The sequence below is a fragment of the Mobula birostris genome, chromosome 17 (genome assembly GCF_030028105.1).
Source record: "Mobula birostris isolate sMobBir1 chromosome 17, sMobBir1.hap1, whole genome shotgun sequence".
NCBI classification, from domain to species: Eukaryota; Metazoa; Chordata; class Chondrichthyes; order Myliobatiformes; family Myliobatidae; genus Mobula; species Mobula birostris.
Genome location: NC_092386.1, coordinates 34,586,041 through 34,607,842, shown reverse-complemented (window position 1 = coordinate 34,607,842; position 21,802 = coordinate 34,586,041). Strand labels below are relative to the sequence as shown.

The 21,802-nt window shown below is 40.3% G+C and overlaps 1 protein-coding gene across 2 annotated transcripts; it reads left to right on the top strand.

Annotated features, from left to right (window-relative positions):
• The first annotated feature begins 202 nt into the window (after positions 1 to 202).
• Positions 203 to 15,919, top strand: LOC140211602 (AN1-type zinc finger protein 5-like). Of its 2 annotated transcripts, none has more exons than XM_072281499.1 (6): positions 203 to 518; positions 5,272 to 5,431; positions 7,409 to 7,508; positions 10,002 to 10,099; positions 11,746 to 11,868; positions 14,317 to 15,919. In XM_072281499.1, exons 2-6 carry the CDS (start codon positions 5,281 to 5,283, stop codon positions 14,463 to 14,465), a joined length of 621 nt encoding a protein of 206 aa, XP_072137600.1. In that variant the 5' UTR covers positions 203 to 518; positions 5,272 to 5,280; the 3' UTR covers positions 14,466 to 15,919. The 2 variants fall into 2 exon arrangements, with proteins under 2 accessions (XP_072137600.1, XP_072137599.1); XM_072281498.1 differs by having other exon boundaries at positions 204 to 518; positions 14,314 to 15,919.
• Positions 15,920 to 21,802: the final 5,883 nt, after the last annotated feature.

The window sequence follows — 21,802 nt, the reverse complement described above, 5'->3', positions numbered from 1 at the left end:
CAGCGGAACCGGCACCCCTGTTTACCAGCGCCGGCTCCGCCACACGTGCCCCTGCCCTGGCAGCTAATCGCGGAGCACCTGCTCTTCCGGGAAAAGGGGCACGAGGGGCGGAGAGCGGAGGACGCGACGACCCTCGCGCTCAGCGGCCAATCGGAGCGCTGCCTGACGTCACCGGCTCGGTAAAAAGAAAGCGGCGAGCACTTCCGCCGGAGTAGTTTGCAGTTGAGTGGGTGAGCTGGTCGGTCGCGGAAGGGAGGAGTGAGGAAGCCAGGTACACAGCGAAGGGCAGCAGCCGGAGCCAGGAGGCCGAGGGGGCAGAAGCGAGGAGTGAGGAGGCCGGTACAGAACGAGGGCCAGAAGTGAAGAGTGAGGAGGCCGGGTACAGGACGAGGGGCAGCAGCCGGAGTGGGGAGGCCGGGCGGAGAACGAGGGAACGGGAAGACAGACGCAGCTCGACTTGCGGTGACGACGACTGAGCGGACAAATTGAGGGGGAGTTCGGGCTCCACGGCGGACGAGGTGAGTCGGGACTTGCGTGAGCGAACAAAGCGCGGTGGCTGGGCCTACTCCCTGTCCCCGCTGTAAGCGGGTGGAGTGGAGTCCCTGCTCAGTCCGGCCGGCGCCAGGCACGGTATTCACGCAATGAGGCGCCGGGGTGGGCCGCCGTTTCGGCTGAAGCCCATTAACGGACGACGAATTCGCTGCGCTGCCCCCCCCCCCCAGCGGCACCCACCCATCCACCCCGTCTGTCCTTGATGAGGACTGGAAGATATTTTTAGGACGTTTTGCTCATCAGCCGATGTGATCGGGTGTTCCTTGTGGAGTAAGACTTGAGTGTAATTTGTCGACTTCCTTTTGGGTGGGGGTTTAAAATCGTGAGCCTGACGTGTTTGTGTGAGAGGACGAAGCCTGTCGGTGATTTGCTGTCCTAGCTGATGTGGGGTGTTTTCCATTAGTTTCTATTTTAAGTAACCCTGTCGTGTGACGTGTTGCGCGAATAGGCTGCTTGTTTGATACCGGAAATAATTTGGTTCTGAGAAGTGTTATTTTGAAACAATTCCACCTTGCCAGAGAATCAAAGAGGACATTTTCATGTTGATTATAATGACGTGATGTGGTCGTTCCTTTGTCTCCTATAAAATAATGAAATGGGTCAATCTTTGCTTCAGCTTACTTTGACATTTAATGATTGTGGCTCTTCCACCTCCATTTTTCTGCGTTTTCCTCCTTCCCAGTCTGTCTCTGGGCTCGATAGCTGTGGAGTGCTGTCAAGTCATTGGCTGTTTACATATCTGACTCACTTGCTTTTACATAATGGGTATAGTGCATACATGTAGGCAAGATTTCCTTGATTCTGCCAGACTTCTAATTTCAGTATACAGTACTTCCTCCAGCAAAGTTTAACATGCTGGTCTTGTGTGTATAATTACTTGCATATATAGCTGGTATCATTAAAGGCATACACCCTGACCCCCTAGAGATATTTGGCATGAGGCTTTTTGGGGAATAGTGACACCTGAGTTGTGTAGTGAATGTTGAGCATTTAAAGTTTATTGACCATCATAAAAATGTAAAGATGTTCTAACTTGGATTAGATGTGAATGGTATGTGCATTAAATCATTAACTTTGCAGCATTTCAGCAAACTTGGCAAGTGCAGATCCTTCGTCTTGCATTAATTGATTGTCCTGTACTTTCTCAATCATGTTAATGCTTCTAAATCTGCCAGTTTGGTCTCTGGTTTTAAATAGATTGTCACTCATCCTTGAACTGTTTGGATGTAGTTCCAGTCTCTTCATATGGCAATCCTTATCATCCCTGGAACCAGTCTTGTGTGCTCCCTCTAATGGCAATTCCTGGCTAAGGCAACCAGAACTGTACAAAGTAGTCAAGGTGTAGTCTTGGCAAGGCCCTACACACACGACCTGTCTTTGTGATTCATTTTCAATTAAATAAGTGGCTTCCAGAACTTTCTGGCAACCTCTTCTACCTGGTAAATGGGGTGCCTTAATTTGTCTGTCCCTACATCACTTTGCCCTCACTGCCTGTCAAAAATCCTAGACTATGGCAGAGAACCCATCAATTCCCAGGCTCATCCAGCCTGGCACCACCTCTAATGCTGACCCCTTTCCAAATGAGCATTCACAATATTTTGGCTGCAAAAAATACTGGGGTATTCCTTACCACCAGAGTATGGTAAGAATAAACATGTTAACCTAGATGAATGCCCTTGGCAGTCTGGCTGATTACCTTTTGAGAATGAAGGGACAATGCCAGCAGTTACTGTAATCCTGCCTCTTAACCGATGCTGAATCTTCTTTGGGTAGGATGTTTAATAAATCCCAGTGTAGTCCTTTAAACAATAAGGAAATAATCCTGGCTAATATTTGTTCTTTATTCAATATCATTGAGTTTCCTCTGCAACAATAACTACCTTTTTGTAAATACTTAAGTCTTGATGACTTAAAATGCTCTAAAAGTGTTGCTGTTGATTGTATGTTCCTTCTGAATGTTGTGAACTTTCAAGCATTTACTTTTCACATTTTGTTCTTGCTTCTGTTGGGTGTTGATCTGCCAGCAGTTGCCACTGAGGCAGGGGATTGCAAAACACTTGTTTTGCTTATGTTTTCCATGACTGTTTTTAGTACAGGCTCCTGGTATTGTGCACTGAGTGACTGCTGCCACCACTGTGGTGATGGGGGGGGGGGGTGGGGTGGAAGAGAGATGAGGGAACATAGAAAATAGGTGGAGTAGGCCATTCAGCCCTTCGAGCCTGCACCGCCATTCAGTATGATCACAGCTGATCATTCAACTCAGAACCCTGTACCTGCCTTCTCTCCATACCCCCAATCGCTTTAGCCACAAGGGCCATATCTAACTCCTCTTAAATATAGCCAATGAACTGGCCTCAGCTGTTTCCTGTGGCAGAGAATTCCACAGATTCACCACTCTCTGTGAAGAAGTTTTTCCTCATCTCGGTCCTAAACTGTAACCCCTCGTTCTGGACTTCCCCAACATCGGGAACAATCTTCCTATATCTAGCCTGTCCAATCCCTTTAGAATATTATACGTTTCAATAAGATTCTCCCCCCCCCCCCCCCCCCCCCCAATTTTCTAAATTCCAGAGAGTATAAGCCTGGCTGACCCAGTCTTTCATCATATGAAAGTTCTTCCATCCCAGGAATCAATCTGGTGAACCTTCTTTGTACTCCCTCTATGGCAAGAATGTCTTTCCTCAGTACTGTCGTTGCTCTGTACTGTGGTGAGATCCAAGTGTGTTGTATTTGTGATGTCGCAGTGCATGAAACATTGACTTTTCCTGAGGAAAGTGAATGGAATAAACCAGCTTCTATTTACAGATTTATTTTGGAGTCAATGGTTGTGTTTTATATGCCTAACTCTGGGAGTTTTCCATATAATGTTTGCTTTAATAATAATTCCCATAATTAAATACAATTAAGGGCTTGTTCTTGGAGAGCTATGTTGAAGCCATGATTTACTATTAATTTTCCAAATAACTTTATTACATTCTTCAGCAAATTCACTTACCGGCCATAGAGGGAAGCTGAAGTAGAAATCTAATGTAAAACTTGCTGCAGAAAAAATCATATCTGATTTAAACTGGCATGATTAATTTGTGGTCTGGTTTTTGAATACTCAGTTGTAGATAGTATAATTTGCACGGTTGGAAGTTGATTGTACATAAACATTCTAAGATGCATATCCACTGATCTGCAAGTAGTAGCAGTTGAAGACAACAGCAAACTACATTGGTCACCTCGTAGTGCTTTAACTTAAGTTTTTGTGTTATCCATTCAAATTACTATGAGCAACACATTTGGAATTTGCTCTTATGAAATGGAAAACTTAGTTTCAGTTCAGTGTTTGGAATTTTGTACAACCATCTTGTCAATTTAATGTTTTAGTTTGCTGTAGAGAACAATAAATGCCATGCTATTTTAATATTGTAATCCCAACAGTAGTAACAGTTATAGCTTGTGTTACAGCCAGAAGATAATTATAACATTTTTTAATGTTTTCACTTCAACACTGGCTTTTCTTGCTGTGACTACTGTGATCAAACAGCTCTGCACCTACCCTCTTCTTTCTTCTCTTCTCCCCCACTCTCAGCAAAACAGCTGAGATCCTTGCATGGATCTCCAATATCCTGGTGATAGATCTGGGTGACTAAGAGAATGTAGAGTGTATGTGGGTCATGTTATGCCATGTTGAAGGAAATGAAGATGCATGCTGGTGCTGCACATAGCAAAACCTTAAGGAGAGGTTAATCTGTGATAAGTTTTTTTGCATCTGATGGGGAATTTCTGAAGAGCATAAATACCAATATTTAATGAAAATCAAGATTGGTTTGCAGTCTCATCTTTCAAGATGTGAATGCTTATTCTAAATATGATTTAAATTCCCAAGTGAGGTGGGAAAATATTTTTCAGTTGTACCTCATTTTTTGTAAACTGGAGGATGAAGTGTGCTTTTGCTGATTTTAGTCGATCATGCTAAATGGGTTTTGGAGAATCAAGTCTTGATAAAGATAAGTTAGCAAAAAATGCTACTTAGTCCTGCTTTTGAAAATTTTATTTTGAATATTTTTATTGCATCTCTGGTCTTGGTGACTTTCAAACTAGCAGCTTTCCTTGGATTTCAAATTTCACACTTTTTAAATTTCCTTTCCTCATTTTACCTTTGAATCACAAATATAATTAAGAAATACCTTGAAACATATGATCTATATGCAAGACATGGAGTTGTATAGGTTCAAAATGGCTGTAACCCATAACATGTATAGATTTACAATTACTGAATTGAACAGATCCAAAACATGTGATTCAGTTGCTTCCTGACTGCACTGAGTTGGTAATATTGTCCTCTGTTGCTTGTACCTTGTGGATATTTGGGTCTCTGAAGCAATTTCTTTGCATGCAGTGAGATGTCTTTGGAATTCCTCATAATGGAGTTATGCAGAAACTCTATCATTGTTCCAAACCATCAGGTTTCTGGAAGTTAAGGGAATCTGACTATGGGGGTACTACAGTATTAAAAGCAGATTGGTTATAATCCTTGATGAATGATGGAAATGGGTGGTCTACTTTTTGACCACTGAAGGACAAAGCCAAGCTGCAGGGTGCTTTGATTTTGACCTTTTCATACTGGACACGGTGTAGATGTTGCAATGTAAAACCACTTTACATTACCAGATGCTTGAGCACCAGTTTTTACAATGTTATGACAAAGTCCATAATTTGCTTTGTTTATAGTATACAAGCATGGCTCAAGAAACTAATCAAACTCAAGTGCCCATGTTGTGCACTACTGGATGTGGCTTTTATGGGAATCCTAGGACAAATGGAATGTGTTCAGTTTGCTACAAGGAACACTTACAAAGGCAACAAAATGGTGGCCGAATGAGTCCTTTAGGTAAGCAAAACTTTTTTTTGGTATTAAATAATTTTCATGAGAATTGTTTACGTTGTAGCTTGAAATTTAGTGTGGGCACGTGGCCAAGTGGTTAAGGCATTCGACTAGCGATCTGAAGGACGTGAGTTCGAGCCCCAGCCGAGGCAGTGTGTTGTGTCCTTGAGCAAGGCACTTAATCACACATTGCTCTGCGACGACACTGGTGCCAAGCTGTATGGGTCCTAATGCCCTTCCCTTGGACAACATCAGTGGCGTGGAGAGGGGAGATTTGCAGCATGGGCAACTGCCGGACTTCCATACAACCTTGCCCAGGCCTGCGCCCTGGAGACTGAAGACTTTCCAGGTGCAGATCCATGGTCTCACAAGACTAAAGGATGCGTTTAAGCTTGAAATTTGTTTCAAATATAGGACAAGTCGGAAGAAAAAGATTGTTGTGCTGAAGTGTCCTTTAGTTACACTTTCTGCATTTTAAATTCTTGAAGTACCCAATCTGGCGCATCCAGTTTTAAAAAAAAAAAAACAACAACAACAACAAACTATTAGACAATCCTTTAAGGAAAGACACTTCATAATGACTGATTTGTTTCTAGCTCTTCCAGTTCAATTCCTAATTTGGTGTCTACAGAGAAATTGGTTGGGTGCCTTTATTAAGTGAATTAAGTTTAATCCCCCTCCCATGTCACAGATGAATTTCTAACTTGTCATTCAAGTTTGGAGGGTATGAAAGAAACATGTTTTAATTGTTGGGCAATATTGACTTAACAGAAGTAACTTTCCCTGAAGACCTTGGGTGCTGCTTTAAACCCAATAGATAGCTGCTGTGGGTGTGGAGTTGGTCATAAAATAAACTAATGTTTAATTCCATGTTTGTTTTCAATTTTGTGGATCAAAATCCCACTTGTGGGTTTAGTTAATTGAAATCGGTGATTATACACAAGTCAGGAGGCATGAGATTCAGAATTGGCTTGGCCACGGGAAGCAAGGGTGACAGTCAATGAAGCATATTCTGCCTGGAAGTTGGTTACCAATGTTGTTCCACAGAAATCTGTTCTGGGACCCTATGCATGATTTTTAAGTGACTTGGACAAGGAATTGGAAAGGTGGGTTGAGCAACCTAGAACTTTTCTCCTTGAAGCAAAGGGGGATGTGGTGACTTGATAGATCTCTAAGTGATGATCAGTGGGATTGATAGTGGACAGCCAGAAAGTTTTTTCCCCAGGGTTGAAATTGCTAATATAAGGAATAATTTTTAGGTGATTGGAGGAAGCTATGGGGTGGAATGTCAAAGTTAAGCTTTTTTAAGCATGTGTGGGTCAGGGGTAGTGGTCGAGGTAGATACATTAAGGACTTCTATGAAACTCCTAGATGGATGACAAAAGTGGGGGTTTATGAAGGATGGAAGGGTAAGATTGATCTTAAAGTAGGTTAAAAGTTCTTTACTATTTTCTAAACTTAATTGGAATGGTGAATACAACTGAACCTTGATTACAGCCAGGTCAATGCAAGGATTTAATTTTCTGGTTTGTAATGTAAGGTGTTGCATGCTAAATTTTGGGGGGGGGGGTGGGGGGGACTAAACACTTTGATCTGCAGCATTTGAAGGTCCAGTGAGAAGACTAAAGGGTATTGGTGCTTGGAGGAAATTGATCATGAACTAGGATATTACAGAATTGATTTCTTGGCATGCTGGAATTGGAAGACTTTGAAGAAAGGGAATGGGAATGAACTTGATGAATGAGCACAATGAAGACTATTGTGGTTCTTTATAGTGCAGGCATTTGAAGGCACTTTAGGGTCTTTTTGACTTTTAACAGGCAATGATGTCAAACCTTCAAATGCTGAAGCTATTTAGCTGAGGTAAATAGTGACTTGGGGTTGGGAATGGTTGAAGGGGAGGTGGGTTCTTGCCACTTTTGAATGGCAGCATTCTGGTTCTGAGTAAATATAGGTCACTAATCTTTATTCTTCATCTTTAAGGTGCATCAAGTACTTCCAGCAGCTCAGACTTCACTCAGGTGCAGAGATCAGAAAGCTTTAATTCAGAAGATGCTTCTATTAATACTACTGTCAAATCGAGGTAATTGCTGTATGAGAATAAATCATGGCCTAATTGGCAGTTATAAATTACAATGAAATGAAATTCTCTCGGGGTAATTGCACTATTTTAGTGGTCTGACATGAACACAATTCTTAATGTCAATTTGACTTTACCACTTTACCAAGTGAAATGCAATCCACTATTGCAAATTATCAAGTAATGATCACGTTCATTTTGTGACTTTCGAGTTCAACCTTAAGTATTCATTTGTAAGAATGAATCAGGTTAATTTTTTACATTTAAAATCTATTTATATTTGTCTCCTACTCTCCTGGTGTTCACAGGAAGCTACCTAGATAGCTTATTCTGTGAAGGACCCTGGTCAATCAGTTTTTTAAATGAAGAACAGTAAACTATAATCTGGATTTCTCTATTCTAATTTGGGTCATTGCAACTAAACTGATAACTGTTGTAATATTTGAACTAGATTTTGACCTGTTATGCTTAATTGACCTTTCAGCAGCCAAATGGCCTGCAATGTGAAATGTGACTCGGGGTATTAAATCCAGAGACCCTTTGCTAATTTTCTCTTGAACTCTTTGAACTTCTTAATGTCTCTGATTAATATTTTAAAATTAAGTTGTTTTCTAGCATCAAGGTTAAATTTGCACTTCTAATACGATTGCACTCCTTTAAAAGCATGACTGTTTTACTAGTTACACATCCTAATAGCAGTAGTGAATCTGCCTGAGAAAAGGTCAGTGTTTTTATGATAAATAACACTAAAACATAGTATTATTTTGCATCAATGACCAACAGTCCAAGATGTGCTAAGCTTCTGGTGCTGACACAGCATGCCCATAACTTGTATATCTTTGAAATGTAGTGGAAATGGAACCACCGAGAGGAAACTCACGGTGTCATGGGAAAAACATACAAACTCCTTACAGACAGCGGTGGGAATTGAGCTCTGATCTTGCAGCTGGTGCTGTAAAGCATTACACTAACCACTATGCTACCTTGTAACGCTGGGATATTCTGAACCTGTCAGGATATTTGTTGTCCTCCAAGTCAGGTGTAACCTGTCCCAATTGTTCAGGTCACCTTTGCCCCAGAAGATGCCAATGGCCCAAATATATCAATCATTACCCCTTAACAACTTTACATCCATGATTCATTTTGCATTTCCACTTATATTTTTACCCCTACTAGTACATGGTACTGGAAGTAATCCAGATATTACTTCCCTGAAGTCCTTTTTTAACTTGTATCAATATGCTCACAACTTGGTGTATAGTTTTGATTTCCAGCATCTGCAAATTTTCTCTTGTTTGCACATGAATTCTGGCTCCTTGCCCTCCCCCTAATGTTCTACAATTGAGACAACCTTGACACTGGTACCAGGGAGATAACACCATTCTGTGGTTCCTTTTGTGACCACAATCTCCTGCTTGCCCACCTAACCATTGAATTCCCTATCACTATAGTCCACCTGGCCTTCACCCTTGCCTACCTATCCTCCGAGCTGATCTTAGTACTATGGTCCTGGGTACTACTGCCTCCTATACAGTCAGCTTCCCAATAGTATTTCCCCTAATAGCCAAACAGTGGGAATAAAGGGTGCCTTTTCTGGTTGGTTGCTGGTGACTAGTGGTGATTCACGTGGGTTGTTGTTGGGTTCACTACTTTTCACATTATCACTGTTAATTATCTGGATAACCAAATTGATGGCTTTGTAGCCAAGTTTGTGAATGATGCATAGAAGTAGAGGGGCAGGTACTGCTGAGAAGGCAGGGTGTCTGCATTAGAGCTTAGACAGATTAGGAGAATGGGCAAAGTGGCAGACAGAAAGGTGTACAGAAATGTATGGTTGCACACTTTGGAAGGAATAAAGGTATGCAATATTTTCTAAATGGGGGGCAAATTCAGAAATCAGAGGTACAAAGGAACCTGGGAGTCCAGTGCAGGATTTCCTAAAGGTTAACTTGCAGTGTTAGCATTTACTTCCAAATGCCTAGAATATAAAGTATGGATGTAATGCTGAGGCTTTAAGGCATTGGTCAGACCATATCTGGATTGTTAGCAATTTTGGGTCTTGTACTCAAGGAAGGATATGCTGACATTGAAGAGGATCCAGAGGAAGATTGAGAATCTTAAGAATGAAAGGGTTAACATTTTGGGTGCACTTAAAGTGAAGGGTGGTAGGTTCTTGATTAGTGAAGGCATCAAAGGTACAAGGTTAAGATGGAAAATCAACCATGATCAAATGGCAGAGCAAATGGCCCAATGGTCTAATTCTGTTCATATATAGTCTTGGTGTCTTATTCTAACCAATATACTAGTTTTCAAGGGCATTCCAACATTCTGCCTACTCCATTTCCTAGTGGTTACCCAATTATCCTCTGCCTGTACCATAAGTGTGACACCTATCTAGATGCTTTTAACACCTCATCTGCAAAGGGTGTTCAATTCCAGCTCTTCAAATTTTACCATTGTTTTCAGTGTCCTGATAAGGCTTTTTGCTCTTAACAGAAGTGTTTCTGGTTCAGCTTTGCCTGTGACGCAGCAAATGACTGAAATGAGTATTTCCCAAGAGAAGAAAGATGCAGAAATTGAGGTAACAGAGCCAGGTATGCAAGTTTTAAGCAATTCTGGGATAATGGATGCAACAAACTTCTTTTGCTATGACTTGGCTTGAACACTAATACTGATTTGTGAATGATTCCAGTGAGTTTTAGTTGACAGCAGTGTTTCCTCTGCTAACCTTTTAGTAATTGGTTTTTCAATATCTAGCTCACAAGATGTCTTATTTCACCAAATTGGAAGAACATTTCCATATGGAAAAGGAGATAATTGTACTCCAGTCCAACTATTGTCAAGGCTAAATTTTCAATGTCTTGTTTTAACTTGACCTTTAAACTTGCATATTAATTTGAGCATGTACTATGATACCCATTCTTGGAATACTAACAATGGTTAAGTACATAACTAGATTTTTCCATATACTCTGCCCATTCAGGCTTAGCTCTGGGAGGAAAAAAAAAACATAGCCCCTGGAGAATTGAGGAACTTTACCATCTAGCTTTCTATCAGCAAAATTAGAAGCATCCTCAGTCACTATCCAAATCATGATCTAGTTTATTAATAGCTAGGATTTCAACATCAAATGAGTTCAATCTGCTAATGTAGGTACTTGTTAGTCCTGCTAACTTTGGAGTTTGGAATGTAAGGCAACTTGGTGTTATGTTCTAGTAGCAACCAAGTACTTTGTTAATGACCTTCCTCCCATATCCATGGCATCAAAATCTGAGGGTTAAAGGAAAAGCTCAAACCAATCATAAATGGTGTGCTAATAGGAGAGCTAATTAGTACTATTCTGTTCACCTTCAGGGCACAATTTGTGTGATGGAATACTCTCCACTTTTGTTAAATGAAGCTCCAAATAAAAGCTTGACACCAGAAACAACAATCCATTTAATATCCTATTCATCATTTTAAACCACTGTTATTGCACATGGGTGCAGTAGGTGCCATCTTCAAAGTACCATGTAGATATTCATCTACTGATCCATGTTCACCTAAAAGGGCAAAAACTTCAGATTCATGGAGCAGTGTTTCCTTCAAGTAATACCATCCTGACCTGGAAGTTTCTATGTTCTTGTCACCAGACCTTGTCAACAGTGTTACAGGTGTAGTTTCTTCAGAATTATTGTAGCAGTTCAAAGTCAATTAACTGCCATCATCTGGACAAGTTGGAGTAGCCAGTAAATCTGATCCTGTTTGGATGATGGGGTTCTCAAGAACACATCCTGTTGTTGGATGCTCTACAAATGCAGTTTTGCCATATACATTTTGTGAGCTTGAGCTTCTAGGAGCAATGACTTGTCTTAATTTACTCAGATGTAAAATATTTTAAATTGACATTTGTACACACAGGAATTTTTTTTGTGTGAAACTGCAAATCAATTAAATGGGTTAAATTTGATAACACCACTGACTAATTTGGAAGTGTGTGTCCGTGTCCCCGTCCCCATCTGTCCTTAACTCATGGTGGAGTTGTTGGGGCGCCGTCATGACAAACCTTTTTTTCGGTATGCTCATCGTCTTGGGCATCTGAAACCTGGCGGAGCCCATCCCCCTCCAGGTTTTTTTTTACAAGGTCGAATTGTTAGCTCGACACTCAGCCCAGGCACAGGTGGAGAGTACATTCTGTGCCTGGGTTGGAATGTACATGATTTAAGCTGCAAATTCTGCATTAATGTACTACTTTGTATAGTCGTAGCTGAAGCATCTCCATCTGTGCCTGAAACTATGTCAAGGGAAGAAGAAAAACCTGTGGATGTTCCTCGACCAAAGAAAAACAGGTGTTTTCAATGCAGGAAAAAAGTTGGTCTTGCAGGTGAGCCTGGTGGGTTAAAAGTTAAGTGTATGTATTGTCAAGTTGGGATTTTGCTACTTGTGGCCTGATTGATTGTTAGAATTAAATTATTTTTTTAAATAAATCTGAAAAGAACTTGCAAAAGGATTTTTGGTTGTATTGACTATTTTCTAACAATATTAGTATTCTTGGTTAGCTTGTCTTCCATTCTGTAGGTGGTGATAACCCACTTTCATTTTAATTCAACAAATTATGTAAACCTGAAACCTAACTAAACATGGGTTAGCTTAGTTTTGTATGAATAGTCAGGAAAGAAATTTTAAAGAAATGTCCTCCCTTAATTTCTGAGGTGCACCTCACCCATGTCAATTTCTAGTTGCAAGTTTAAGATCTGCCAGTCTATCTGACTTGCACCTCTCAGACAAACTGTGCTGTTGTACTCAAGATGTTGCCATTGTCTGAATATCTGTCACTGTCTCTCATTATCTAGAAATCTGGGCATCCAGTACAGTAAGTTGTTCAAAATCTTGCTCAAGCATTTGATGCCTTTCTTTTGAACCATCAGATCCTTTCCTATAAATCTATTAGGACAAGAAGTGCACTGAACTTGTTGCTATTTCCATATTTGCCTACTTGAGCTTTAAAGATGGATATCACTTGTAGAATTGTCTTATCATAACTTTGTTTCAGCCTGATCAATTAGTTTTCTAACCATTTGTGCTGGAGCTCACTTCCCACTTTTCCTGGTTATAGCATGAAATGTTCCCATTTGTTCTAAAGCCAGATGGAAGTGGATCCAGGACAAAAGTGAAAACTGGCTCAATTCCCAAAAAAAGTGTAGCAGGTCACAAAGTAAAATTAAGCTGGTATTTTCATTTCTTGCTATTTAAATAGTTAAATAGCAACTTCAGTCTTTCTACCTTTGAAGCAACTTTACCATTTAGAACACAGAAATCTACAGCACATTACAGGCCCTTCAGCCCACAATGTCATGACAACCATGTAACCTCTCTAGAAACTGCCTAGAATTTCTCTAGGGCATAGCCCTTTTTTTCTAAACTCCATGTACCTATCTAAGAGGCTCTTGAAAGACCCTATTGTGTCTGCTTCCACTGCTGCTAGCAGTGCATTCCACACACCCAGCACTCTGTGTGTAAAAACTTAACCCTGTCATCCCCTCGGTACCTATTTCCAAGCACCTTAAAATTATGCCCTCGTGTGTTAACCATTTCAGCTCTTGGGGGGGGGGGGGGGGAGGAGAGAGAGAGTCTCTGGCCATCCACACAATCAGTGCCCCTCATCTTTTACACCTATCAGCTCACCCCTTGTCGTCCATTGCTCCAACAAGAAAGCCAAATTCACTCAACCTGTTCTCATAAAGTATGCCCTCCATTCCAGGCAACATCCTTGTAAATCTCCTCTATGCTCTCTCTCGTATCCACATCCTTCCTGCAGTGAGGTGACCAGAACTGAACGCAGTACTCCAAGTGGGGTCTGACCAAGGTTTTGTATAGTTGTAACATTGCCTCCCAGCTCTTGAAGTCAATCCCACGGTTGACGAATGCCAACGCCATATGCCACCTTAGCAACATTGTCATCCTGCGCAACAGCTTTGAGTGTCTATTGAAAACAGACCCCAAAGATCTCAGTTCCTCCACACTGCCAAGAGTCTTGCTATTAATATTATATTGTCTTCAAATTTGACCTACCAAAATGAACCATTTCACACTAGGTCAAAATCCATCTGCCACTTCTCAGCTGAGTTCTGCATCCACTGTAACCTCTTGACAACCCTCCAGACTATCCACAGCACCCAACCTTTGTCATCAGCAAATTTACTAACCCACCCCTTTTACTTCATCCAGGTCATTTATAAAAATCAGAGGGGTCCCAGAATAGATCCCTGCAAAACACCACTGGTCCCTGCCCTCCATGCAGAATACAAACCATCTACAACCGCCCTTTGCCTTCTGTGGGCAAGCCAATTCTGGATCCATAAAGCAAGGTCTCCTTGGATCCCATGCTTCCTTACTTTCTGAAGGAACCTTGCATGGGAATCCATCAAACGCCTTGCTGAAATCCATTTACACTACATCCACTGCTCTACCTTCAATGTGTTTTTACTTCCTCAAAGAATTCAATTGGGCTTGTAAGGCACAACCTGCCCTTGACAAAACCATGCTGACTATCCCTAATCAGATTATGTCTCCAAATGCTCATAAATCCTTCCCCTCAGAATTTTCAACTTGTCCACCACTAAAGTTAGGCTCACTGGTCTATAATTTCCTGGGTTATCGCTACTCCCTTTCTTTAACAAGGGAATAGCATTTGCAATCCTCCGGTACTTCTCCTGTCCCTATTGATAACACTTCGTGTGATATTTAAAAGGTAGAGTGCCAAACTTTTGAATATTGGGATACAATGTCACTTACATTTCGGTAAAGTTGCCATCTTTTTTTCCTATAGCAGGTTTTGACTGTCGATGTGGGAACTTGTTTTGTGGAATTCACCGATATTCAGATAAACACAATTGTCCTTATGACTACAAAGCAGAAGCAGCAATGAAGATCAGGAAAGAGAATCCTGTTATTGTAGCTGAGAAAATTCAGAGGATTTAAATGGCCAAATGAAGAGGCCAACAACATGCTATCAAAGACTGCATTATTTCTTTTTTTGGAATCTTTCATAGAGCAGGTGCATGGGCTAAATCCTTGTCTGTTTAAATTTACGCTTTAACCTTAGTTTCTCCTAATTAAGTGACCTGATTTGCTCACAGATACATTTGAGCACACAGCATTACATTAATCAAGGGAAACCCATTGGTCAACAGAATGGATATGCCTAACAGTAGTTTGTGCCAAGTGAACTTGATGACCTGCTGTAATGCTTTTAATTCAGTAAAGTGACCAACCAAAAGCCTGTCAACCTAATTCTAGTGCCTAAGCAGTTTTTTTTTGTCTTGGCTTTCTTGATGCTCTCAAATTAAATGGAGGATGTAAAGAAATCATAGAATACTAAATACTTAAGGTTAAGTGACTTTTTTTTTCAAACAATTCTAGGAACATAGACCCAATTTTATAGGTTAATTTTGTCTCTTGCTGGGGATATTCAGGGAAGATTTGAGCAAACAGGGAAGGCTTTTTAGTTGAATATTACAAGTAACTTTTCCTTGCCTCTAAATTCAACCTGTATGTGTTTGGAAAGCTCAATTATGGTCGGAATGGTGTAGAGATCAGTCTGTTTGTATTTCAAAAGCAGTCTTGAGCCTAGCTTCATTTATGAAAGCTTTGTAATTCTAATGATGCAGGCTTTGTTTACAAAAGTTGTGAATGACTTACTAATGCCTGTTATAAGCAAGTCATTTTCAAGCTGTGCCCAGGCAACTAATGTCCCAGTTATACTGCATGTTGGTGACTGTATCCTTCCACCACATGGATGCCAGAAATGCAATAAAGTGCTGGTATCAATAACCTGGTATTGAAGTGCCTGCATGACCATACTATTGCATGTGGCACCCAATTTGGTTTTCTAAACTATTCTTTTTAAGTATTCAAGCAGACATGTTAACTCAAAGCCGAGTACTGTCTGCTGGTACGATAAATGTATCATTGATTCCACATACACAGTACCACAGTGCATTATAACTGGGTTGTATATTGTATCACAGTGAAAATGTAGCATTGGCTTATTGCATGGACTGCAGATCTTGGCAGTGTATACATGTTGAACAGTAGAAATCGCAATATACTTAAGCTGATGTATTTTTTAAATCTTATTGGGAGATGTGATGTACAAAGTATTTGTATTTTTTAAATCCAGTACTACTTACATGTGTAGTGTGATCAGAATCTTGACAATTTTATCCAAGCTGTGATCTCAATTACTGTCCAAATTTGCAATAACTTCACATTTAACCACAGTACACAGGAGCTTGTTTTTGACAAACTACAGTATTTATGCTTTTTTAATCTTGGGTATGTAATTTGTACAGAATTATATTTATGTAATGCATATTATCATGCTAGTTGGCATTTATGCAAAAGGATGTAAATAAAGTATAGGTTTATTGGCACTTGCTTACCTTTTGTCTGCCACCCCCGAATACTCAACTGTAGTGGGGTTTACGGTCCAACATTGTTATCATGATGTTTATGGAATATGATGAACTGGTTGGAGCATATTCCTGGATATTCAGAAAACATCATCTAGACCTGCATTTCAAAGATGATGCAAATATGTTGGTCACAAGACATCCCTCAGTGTTTAGTGGTGTATAACTGCATTTTTTGGAAGTATCTGTAAATCTTCTTCCCCTAATATGAAATAGGGTAACCCAAAGCTTAACCCTGCATTTTTAATAATGGATTCTAGTTAATTGGGGGCAAATCAGAACCAGTACACTTTGGCCCTATTAAGTAGCTGTCCCAAATGTCCAAAGCTTCATAGAAATAGATAAAATTATTAAAGGCATCCGTTAGTCTTGCGAGACCATGGATCTCTCCTCTCCACGACACCAATGTTGTCCAAGGGAAGGGGCACTAAGACCCATACAGCTTGGCACCAGTGTTGTCGCAGAGCAATGTGTGATTAAGTGCCTTGCTCAGGGACATAAACATGTTCCCTCGGCTGGGGTTCGAACTCACGACCTTCAGGTAGCTAGTCCAATGCCTTAACCACTTGGCCATGTGCCCACAATGAAGTATTAAAATTCAAGGTATTTAATGAATTATGTACTTGAATAAAATGCAGAACAAATTACAATGCTCAATACTACAGTACTACAAACCCTAATACAAAACTAATTATCAATGGAGGAATTTGTTTTTTGACTAAGTGAATGAGATCAACACAGGCACTGTAGATAATGGACTGCCTTCACATGATCCTATTGATTGTGTACTCCAAATCTTTGTTTTCATAATATTCAAGATGATTGTTGATATCTTAATTCCTTGTAGTTCCTTACTTGAGTGAGCAAAACAGTTCTGAATTGTCTAACTATTGGTGGCAATCACTGCTTTTTGAATACAAGTGCACACAACAGACACTATTTTAAAAACTACACTGAGCATGTGATATCTAATGGTTGCACAAATGATGCTAGTTAGAAACTTTGTTAACAGTCTCCTCAAGTCAAGTCACTTTTTATTGTCATTTCAACCATAACTGCTGGTACAGAACATAGTAAAAATGAGACTGTTTTCCAGGACCATGCTGCTACATGAAACAATACAAAAACTACACTGAACTATGTAAGTAAAAACTACACTAGACTACAGCCCTATCCAGGACTGCATATCATGTCCCTGTTAAGCAGCATAGTATCCCAAATAAATGAAAGAAATCCTGGCTATTTTCTCAATTAGGTTTTATTCTTTGAATTATCCCAAATAAGCAGCTGCCCTGAAACTGATAGCCAAATAACTGGAATTGCCTCTTTTTGTTTGCCTTATTTAGATATACAGAACAGACCCTTCTGGCCCAGCAATCTACCTATTTAACCTTGGCCTAATCATGAGGATTTGTAATGACCAACTAACCTAACTAGTGTGTCTGGACAGGGAGGAAACTAGAGCACCTGGAGAAACTCTCTCAATTTACAGGGAGGATGTACAAATCCTTACAGATAGCACTGAAATTGGACTCTGACCACCTAAGCTGTAATAGTTGTGCTTATGTGTTTAATTTTTAGAACTTGGTTTGTCTTTAAATAATCTAATACTTGCTGTATATTCTGTAATTTCCAAGTAATAGAAAGAAATCAATCACCAAATGTAGTTGAATTATCTGAAGTTTGCAATTTGTATGCTCATCCTGCAATATCAAAGGGGCATATCTGGTTTATTCAGAAAATGAATATCCATTATAACTGAGCAATATGCATTTCAGTAAGTTTTTCAAGATGGAGCATTATTTTAATAGAAATTTAATAATTGAAGCCATTTTGAAGTTCAAAGTAAATTTATCAAAGTTCATGTATATCATGTACAACCCTGAGATTAAGTATTCTTGCAGGCACTCAATAAATCCATAATAGAATAATAATCAATAAAGACTGCACCAACTTGGGCATTCAACCAGTGTACAAAAGACAACAAAACTATGCAAATACTGAAAGAAATAATAAACAAACAAACATTGAGAACGTAAGATGAAGGTTGTGGGAATATTTCAATAAAGGGGAAAATCAAGTTATTCCCTTTGGTTCGAGAGCAGAATGATTGAAACGTAAGCCTGGTGGCAAGGCCTGAGGCTCCTGATTCTCAAAGTGTATCCTGGGTGGTAAGGGTCCCTGATGAGGGATGGATCCCATTTATGGGAAGACTTGATATTAACGTGTAGTTTTCAGTTGTGCATTCCCTTGTCTGTAAAATACATTTCAACTTGGGGAAATTATAAATCATTGTATGGAGAATTTCTAGAGTTTTCTGTGGTAGCTAATTCTCTAAATTGGTCTGCTATTCGTATTACTTTTAATTACCTAAGTACCAGTTACAAATCCCTAAAATTTGTAAGCTAATCAGCCTTTCCCCTTTATAACTTTTCCACCCATCCTCCTCTGCCAAATGTTAAGTCTGGAGTTTCCTGACAGTAGCAAGCCAGCTACTGTGGCTCCCCTGTCTGCAAACCAAATACTTGTTTAGCTTGATATTTGTATGTCTGAATAGTTAATTATAATAAAGCTTGCTTGACCCCTTAGCAGTTATTTTCAGAGCCTGCGCCTAAAGTAACTTCGCCCATATTTTTAAAAAACCTGTGTTCTTAAATGATGGTGTACAAGGAAAATTTGAAATGAAAAGCTCACATTATTTCAAGTTCAGAGAAGAACCAATGACTCCACAGTGCTTTCATCTCAAGAAATTAACTATAAAGTGCCACAAACTATATACATATAAATGTATATGTTTTGCTTCAAGATCATTTGGTGGGTTCTCTTTTGAACTAGGAGTTTGGCAGGTGTGTTCAGGAAGGTTTCCTGACACAATATATAGATAAGCCTACGAGAGGAGAGGCTGTACTTGATCTGGTATGGGGAAGTGAACCTGGTCAGGTGTCAGGTCTCTCAGTGGGAGAGCATTTTGGAGATAGTGATCACAATTCTATCTCCTTTACCATAGCATTGAAGAGGGATAGGAACAGACAAGTTAGGAAAGTGTTTAATTGGAGTAAGGGGAAATATGAAGCTATCAGGCAGGAACTTGGAAGCATAAATTGGAAACAGATGTTCTCAGGGAAATGTATGGCAGAAATGTGGCAAATGTTCAGGGAATATTTGCCTGGCGTTCTGCATAAGTACGTTCCAATGAGACAGGGAAAGGATGGTAGGTTACAGGAACCTTGGTGTACAACGGCTGTTAAAAATCTAGTCAAGAAGAAGACAAAAGTTTATGAAAGGTTCAAAAAACTAGGTAAAGATAGAGATCTAGAAAATGATAAGGCTAGCAGGAAGGAGCTTAAGAAAGAAATTCTTAAATTAAGAAAGAGCCAGAAGGGGACATGAGAAGGCCTTGGCGAGCGGGATTAAGGAAAACCCCAAGGCATTCTACAAGTATGTGAAGAGCAAGAGGATAAAACGTGAGAGAACAGGACCAAACAAGTGTGACAGTGGAAAAATGTGTATGGAACTGGAGGAGATAACGGAGGTACTTAATGAATACTCTGCTTCAGTATTCACTACGGAAAAAGACCTTGGTGATTGTGGGGATGACGTACAGTGGACTAAAAAGCTTGAGCATATAGACATTAAGAAAGAGGATGTGCTGGAGCTTTTGGAAAGCATCAAGTTGGATAAGTCACCGGGACTGGACATGAGATACCCCACGCTATTGTGGGAGGCAAAGGAGGAGATTGCTGAGCCTCTGGCAATGATCTTTGCATCATCAATGGGAATGGGAGAGGTACCGGAGGACTGGTGGGTTGCAGATGTTGTTCCTTATTCAAGAAAGGGAGTAGAGATAGCCCAGGAAATTATAGACCAGTGAGTCTTCCTTCAGTGGTTGGTAAGTTGATGGAGAAGATCCTGAGAGCCAGGATTTATGAACATTTGGAAAGGCATAATATGATTAGGAATAGTCAGCATGGCATTGTCAAAGGCAGGTCATGCCTTGCAAGCCTGATTGAATGTATTGAGGAAGTGACTAAACAGATTGATGAAGGTATAGCAGTAGATGTAGTGTATATGGATTTCAGCAAGGCATTTGATAAGGTACCCCATGCAAGACTTATTTAGAAAGTAAGGAGGCATGGGATCCAAGGGGACCTTGCTATGTGGATTCAGAATTGGCTTACCCACAGAAGCCAAACAGTGGTTGTAGATGGGTCATGGAGGTTGGTGACCAGTCGTGTGCCTCGGGGATCTGTTCTGGGACCTCTTCTGTTCATGATCTTTATAAATGACCTGGATGAGGAAGTGGAGGGATGGGTTAGTAAATTTGTTGATGACACTTGTTTGTTGGGGTTGTTGTGGATAGTGTGGAGGGCTGTCAGAGGTTACAGCAGGACATCGATAGGATGCAAAACTGGGCTGAGAAGTGGCAGATGGAGTTCAACCCAAATAAGTGTGAGGTGGTTCATTTTGGTAGGTCAAATATGATGGCAGAATATAGTATTAATGGTAAGACTCTTGGCAGTGTGGAGGATCAAAGGTATCTTGGGGTCTGAGTCCATAGGACACTCAAAGCTGCTGTGCAGGTTGACTGTGTGGTTAAGAAGGTGTATGGTGCATTGGCCTTCATCAACCGTAGGATTGAGTTCAAGAGCCAAGAGGTAATGTTACAGCTGTATAGGACCCTAGTCAGGCCCCACTTGGAGTACTGTGCTCAGTTCTGGTCACCTCACTACAGGAAGGATGTGGAAACCATAGAAAGGGTGCAGAGGAAGTTTACAAGGATGTTGCCTGGATTGGGGAGCATGCCTTATGAGAATAGGTTGAGTGAACTCGGCCTTTTCTCCTTTGAGTGAAGGAGGATGAGAGGTGATTTGATAGAGGTGTATAAGATGAGAGGCATTAAACGTGTGGATAGTCAGAGGCTTTTTCCCAGGGCTGAAATGGCTAACACAAGAGGGTACAGTTTTAAGGTGCCTGGAAATAGGTACAGAGGAGATGTCAGGAGTACATTTTTCACACAGAGAGTGGTGAATGTATGAAATGGGCTGCTGGTAATGGTGGTGGAGGCAGATACAATAGGGTCTTTTAAGAGACTCCTGGATAGATACATGGAGCTTAGAAAAACAGAGGGCTATAGGTAACCCTAGGTAATTTTTAAAGTACATGGTCAGCACAGCATTGTGGGCCGAAGGGCATGTATTGTGCTGCAGGTTTTCTATGTTTCTAACTAAGAATATCATGTAAAATTACCTTGGAACTACAAATGAATTACTAATTTGAACTACAGTAGGTTGATAATTTCTAATTAGTATAGTATCCTCAGACACATAAATATGTGGTGATGCTACCTTCCAATATTTGCGCTTTGTCTTGTTTTACTCGCACTGTTTCTATTTTGGCTGTTGTGTTTCCAAATTCAGCAACTTGTTATTTGCATTGAGGGAAGGAGAAAAATGTGCCATCGAATGCAGGAATTGTTATTTCTACCATGGGTATTACCAAACACAATGACTTTTCTAATATGCAAAATAGATGTGGAGCTTTGTGAATGTAGGATCATTTTTAATTGATCTAAATGATTTGGAGACTGTTCATTTATTTTAATACCAAACGTACACTCAAAGCAGGCTGCAATAATCCTTCATAACTGCATTTAATGGGCTTAACGGTAAAATTAAAATTTTTGTGCACTACATGGGCAACAAAATAGAATTCTCCAGTTTATTTTCTGCTGCTGCTGACTCCGTGAATCTTCATATTAATGCCATAAGAGAACGCCACGAGCACATTACCTGCAGCAATGAATACTTCCAAACACTTGTGCACAAATGGATTGGGAAATACATT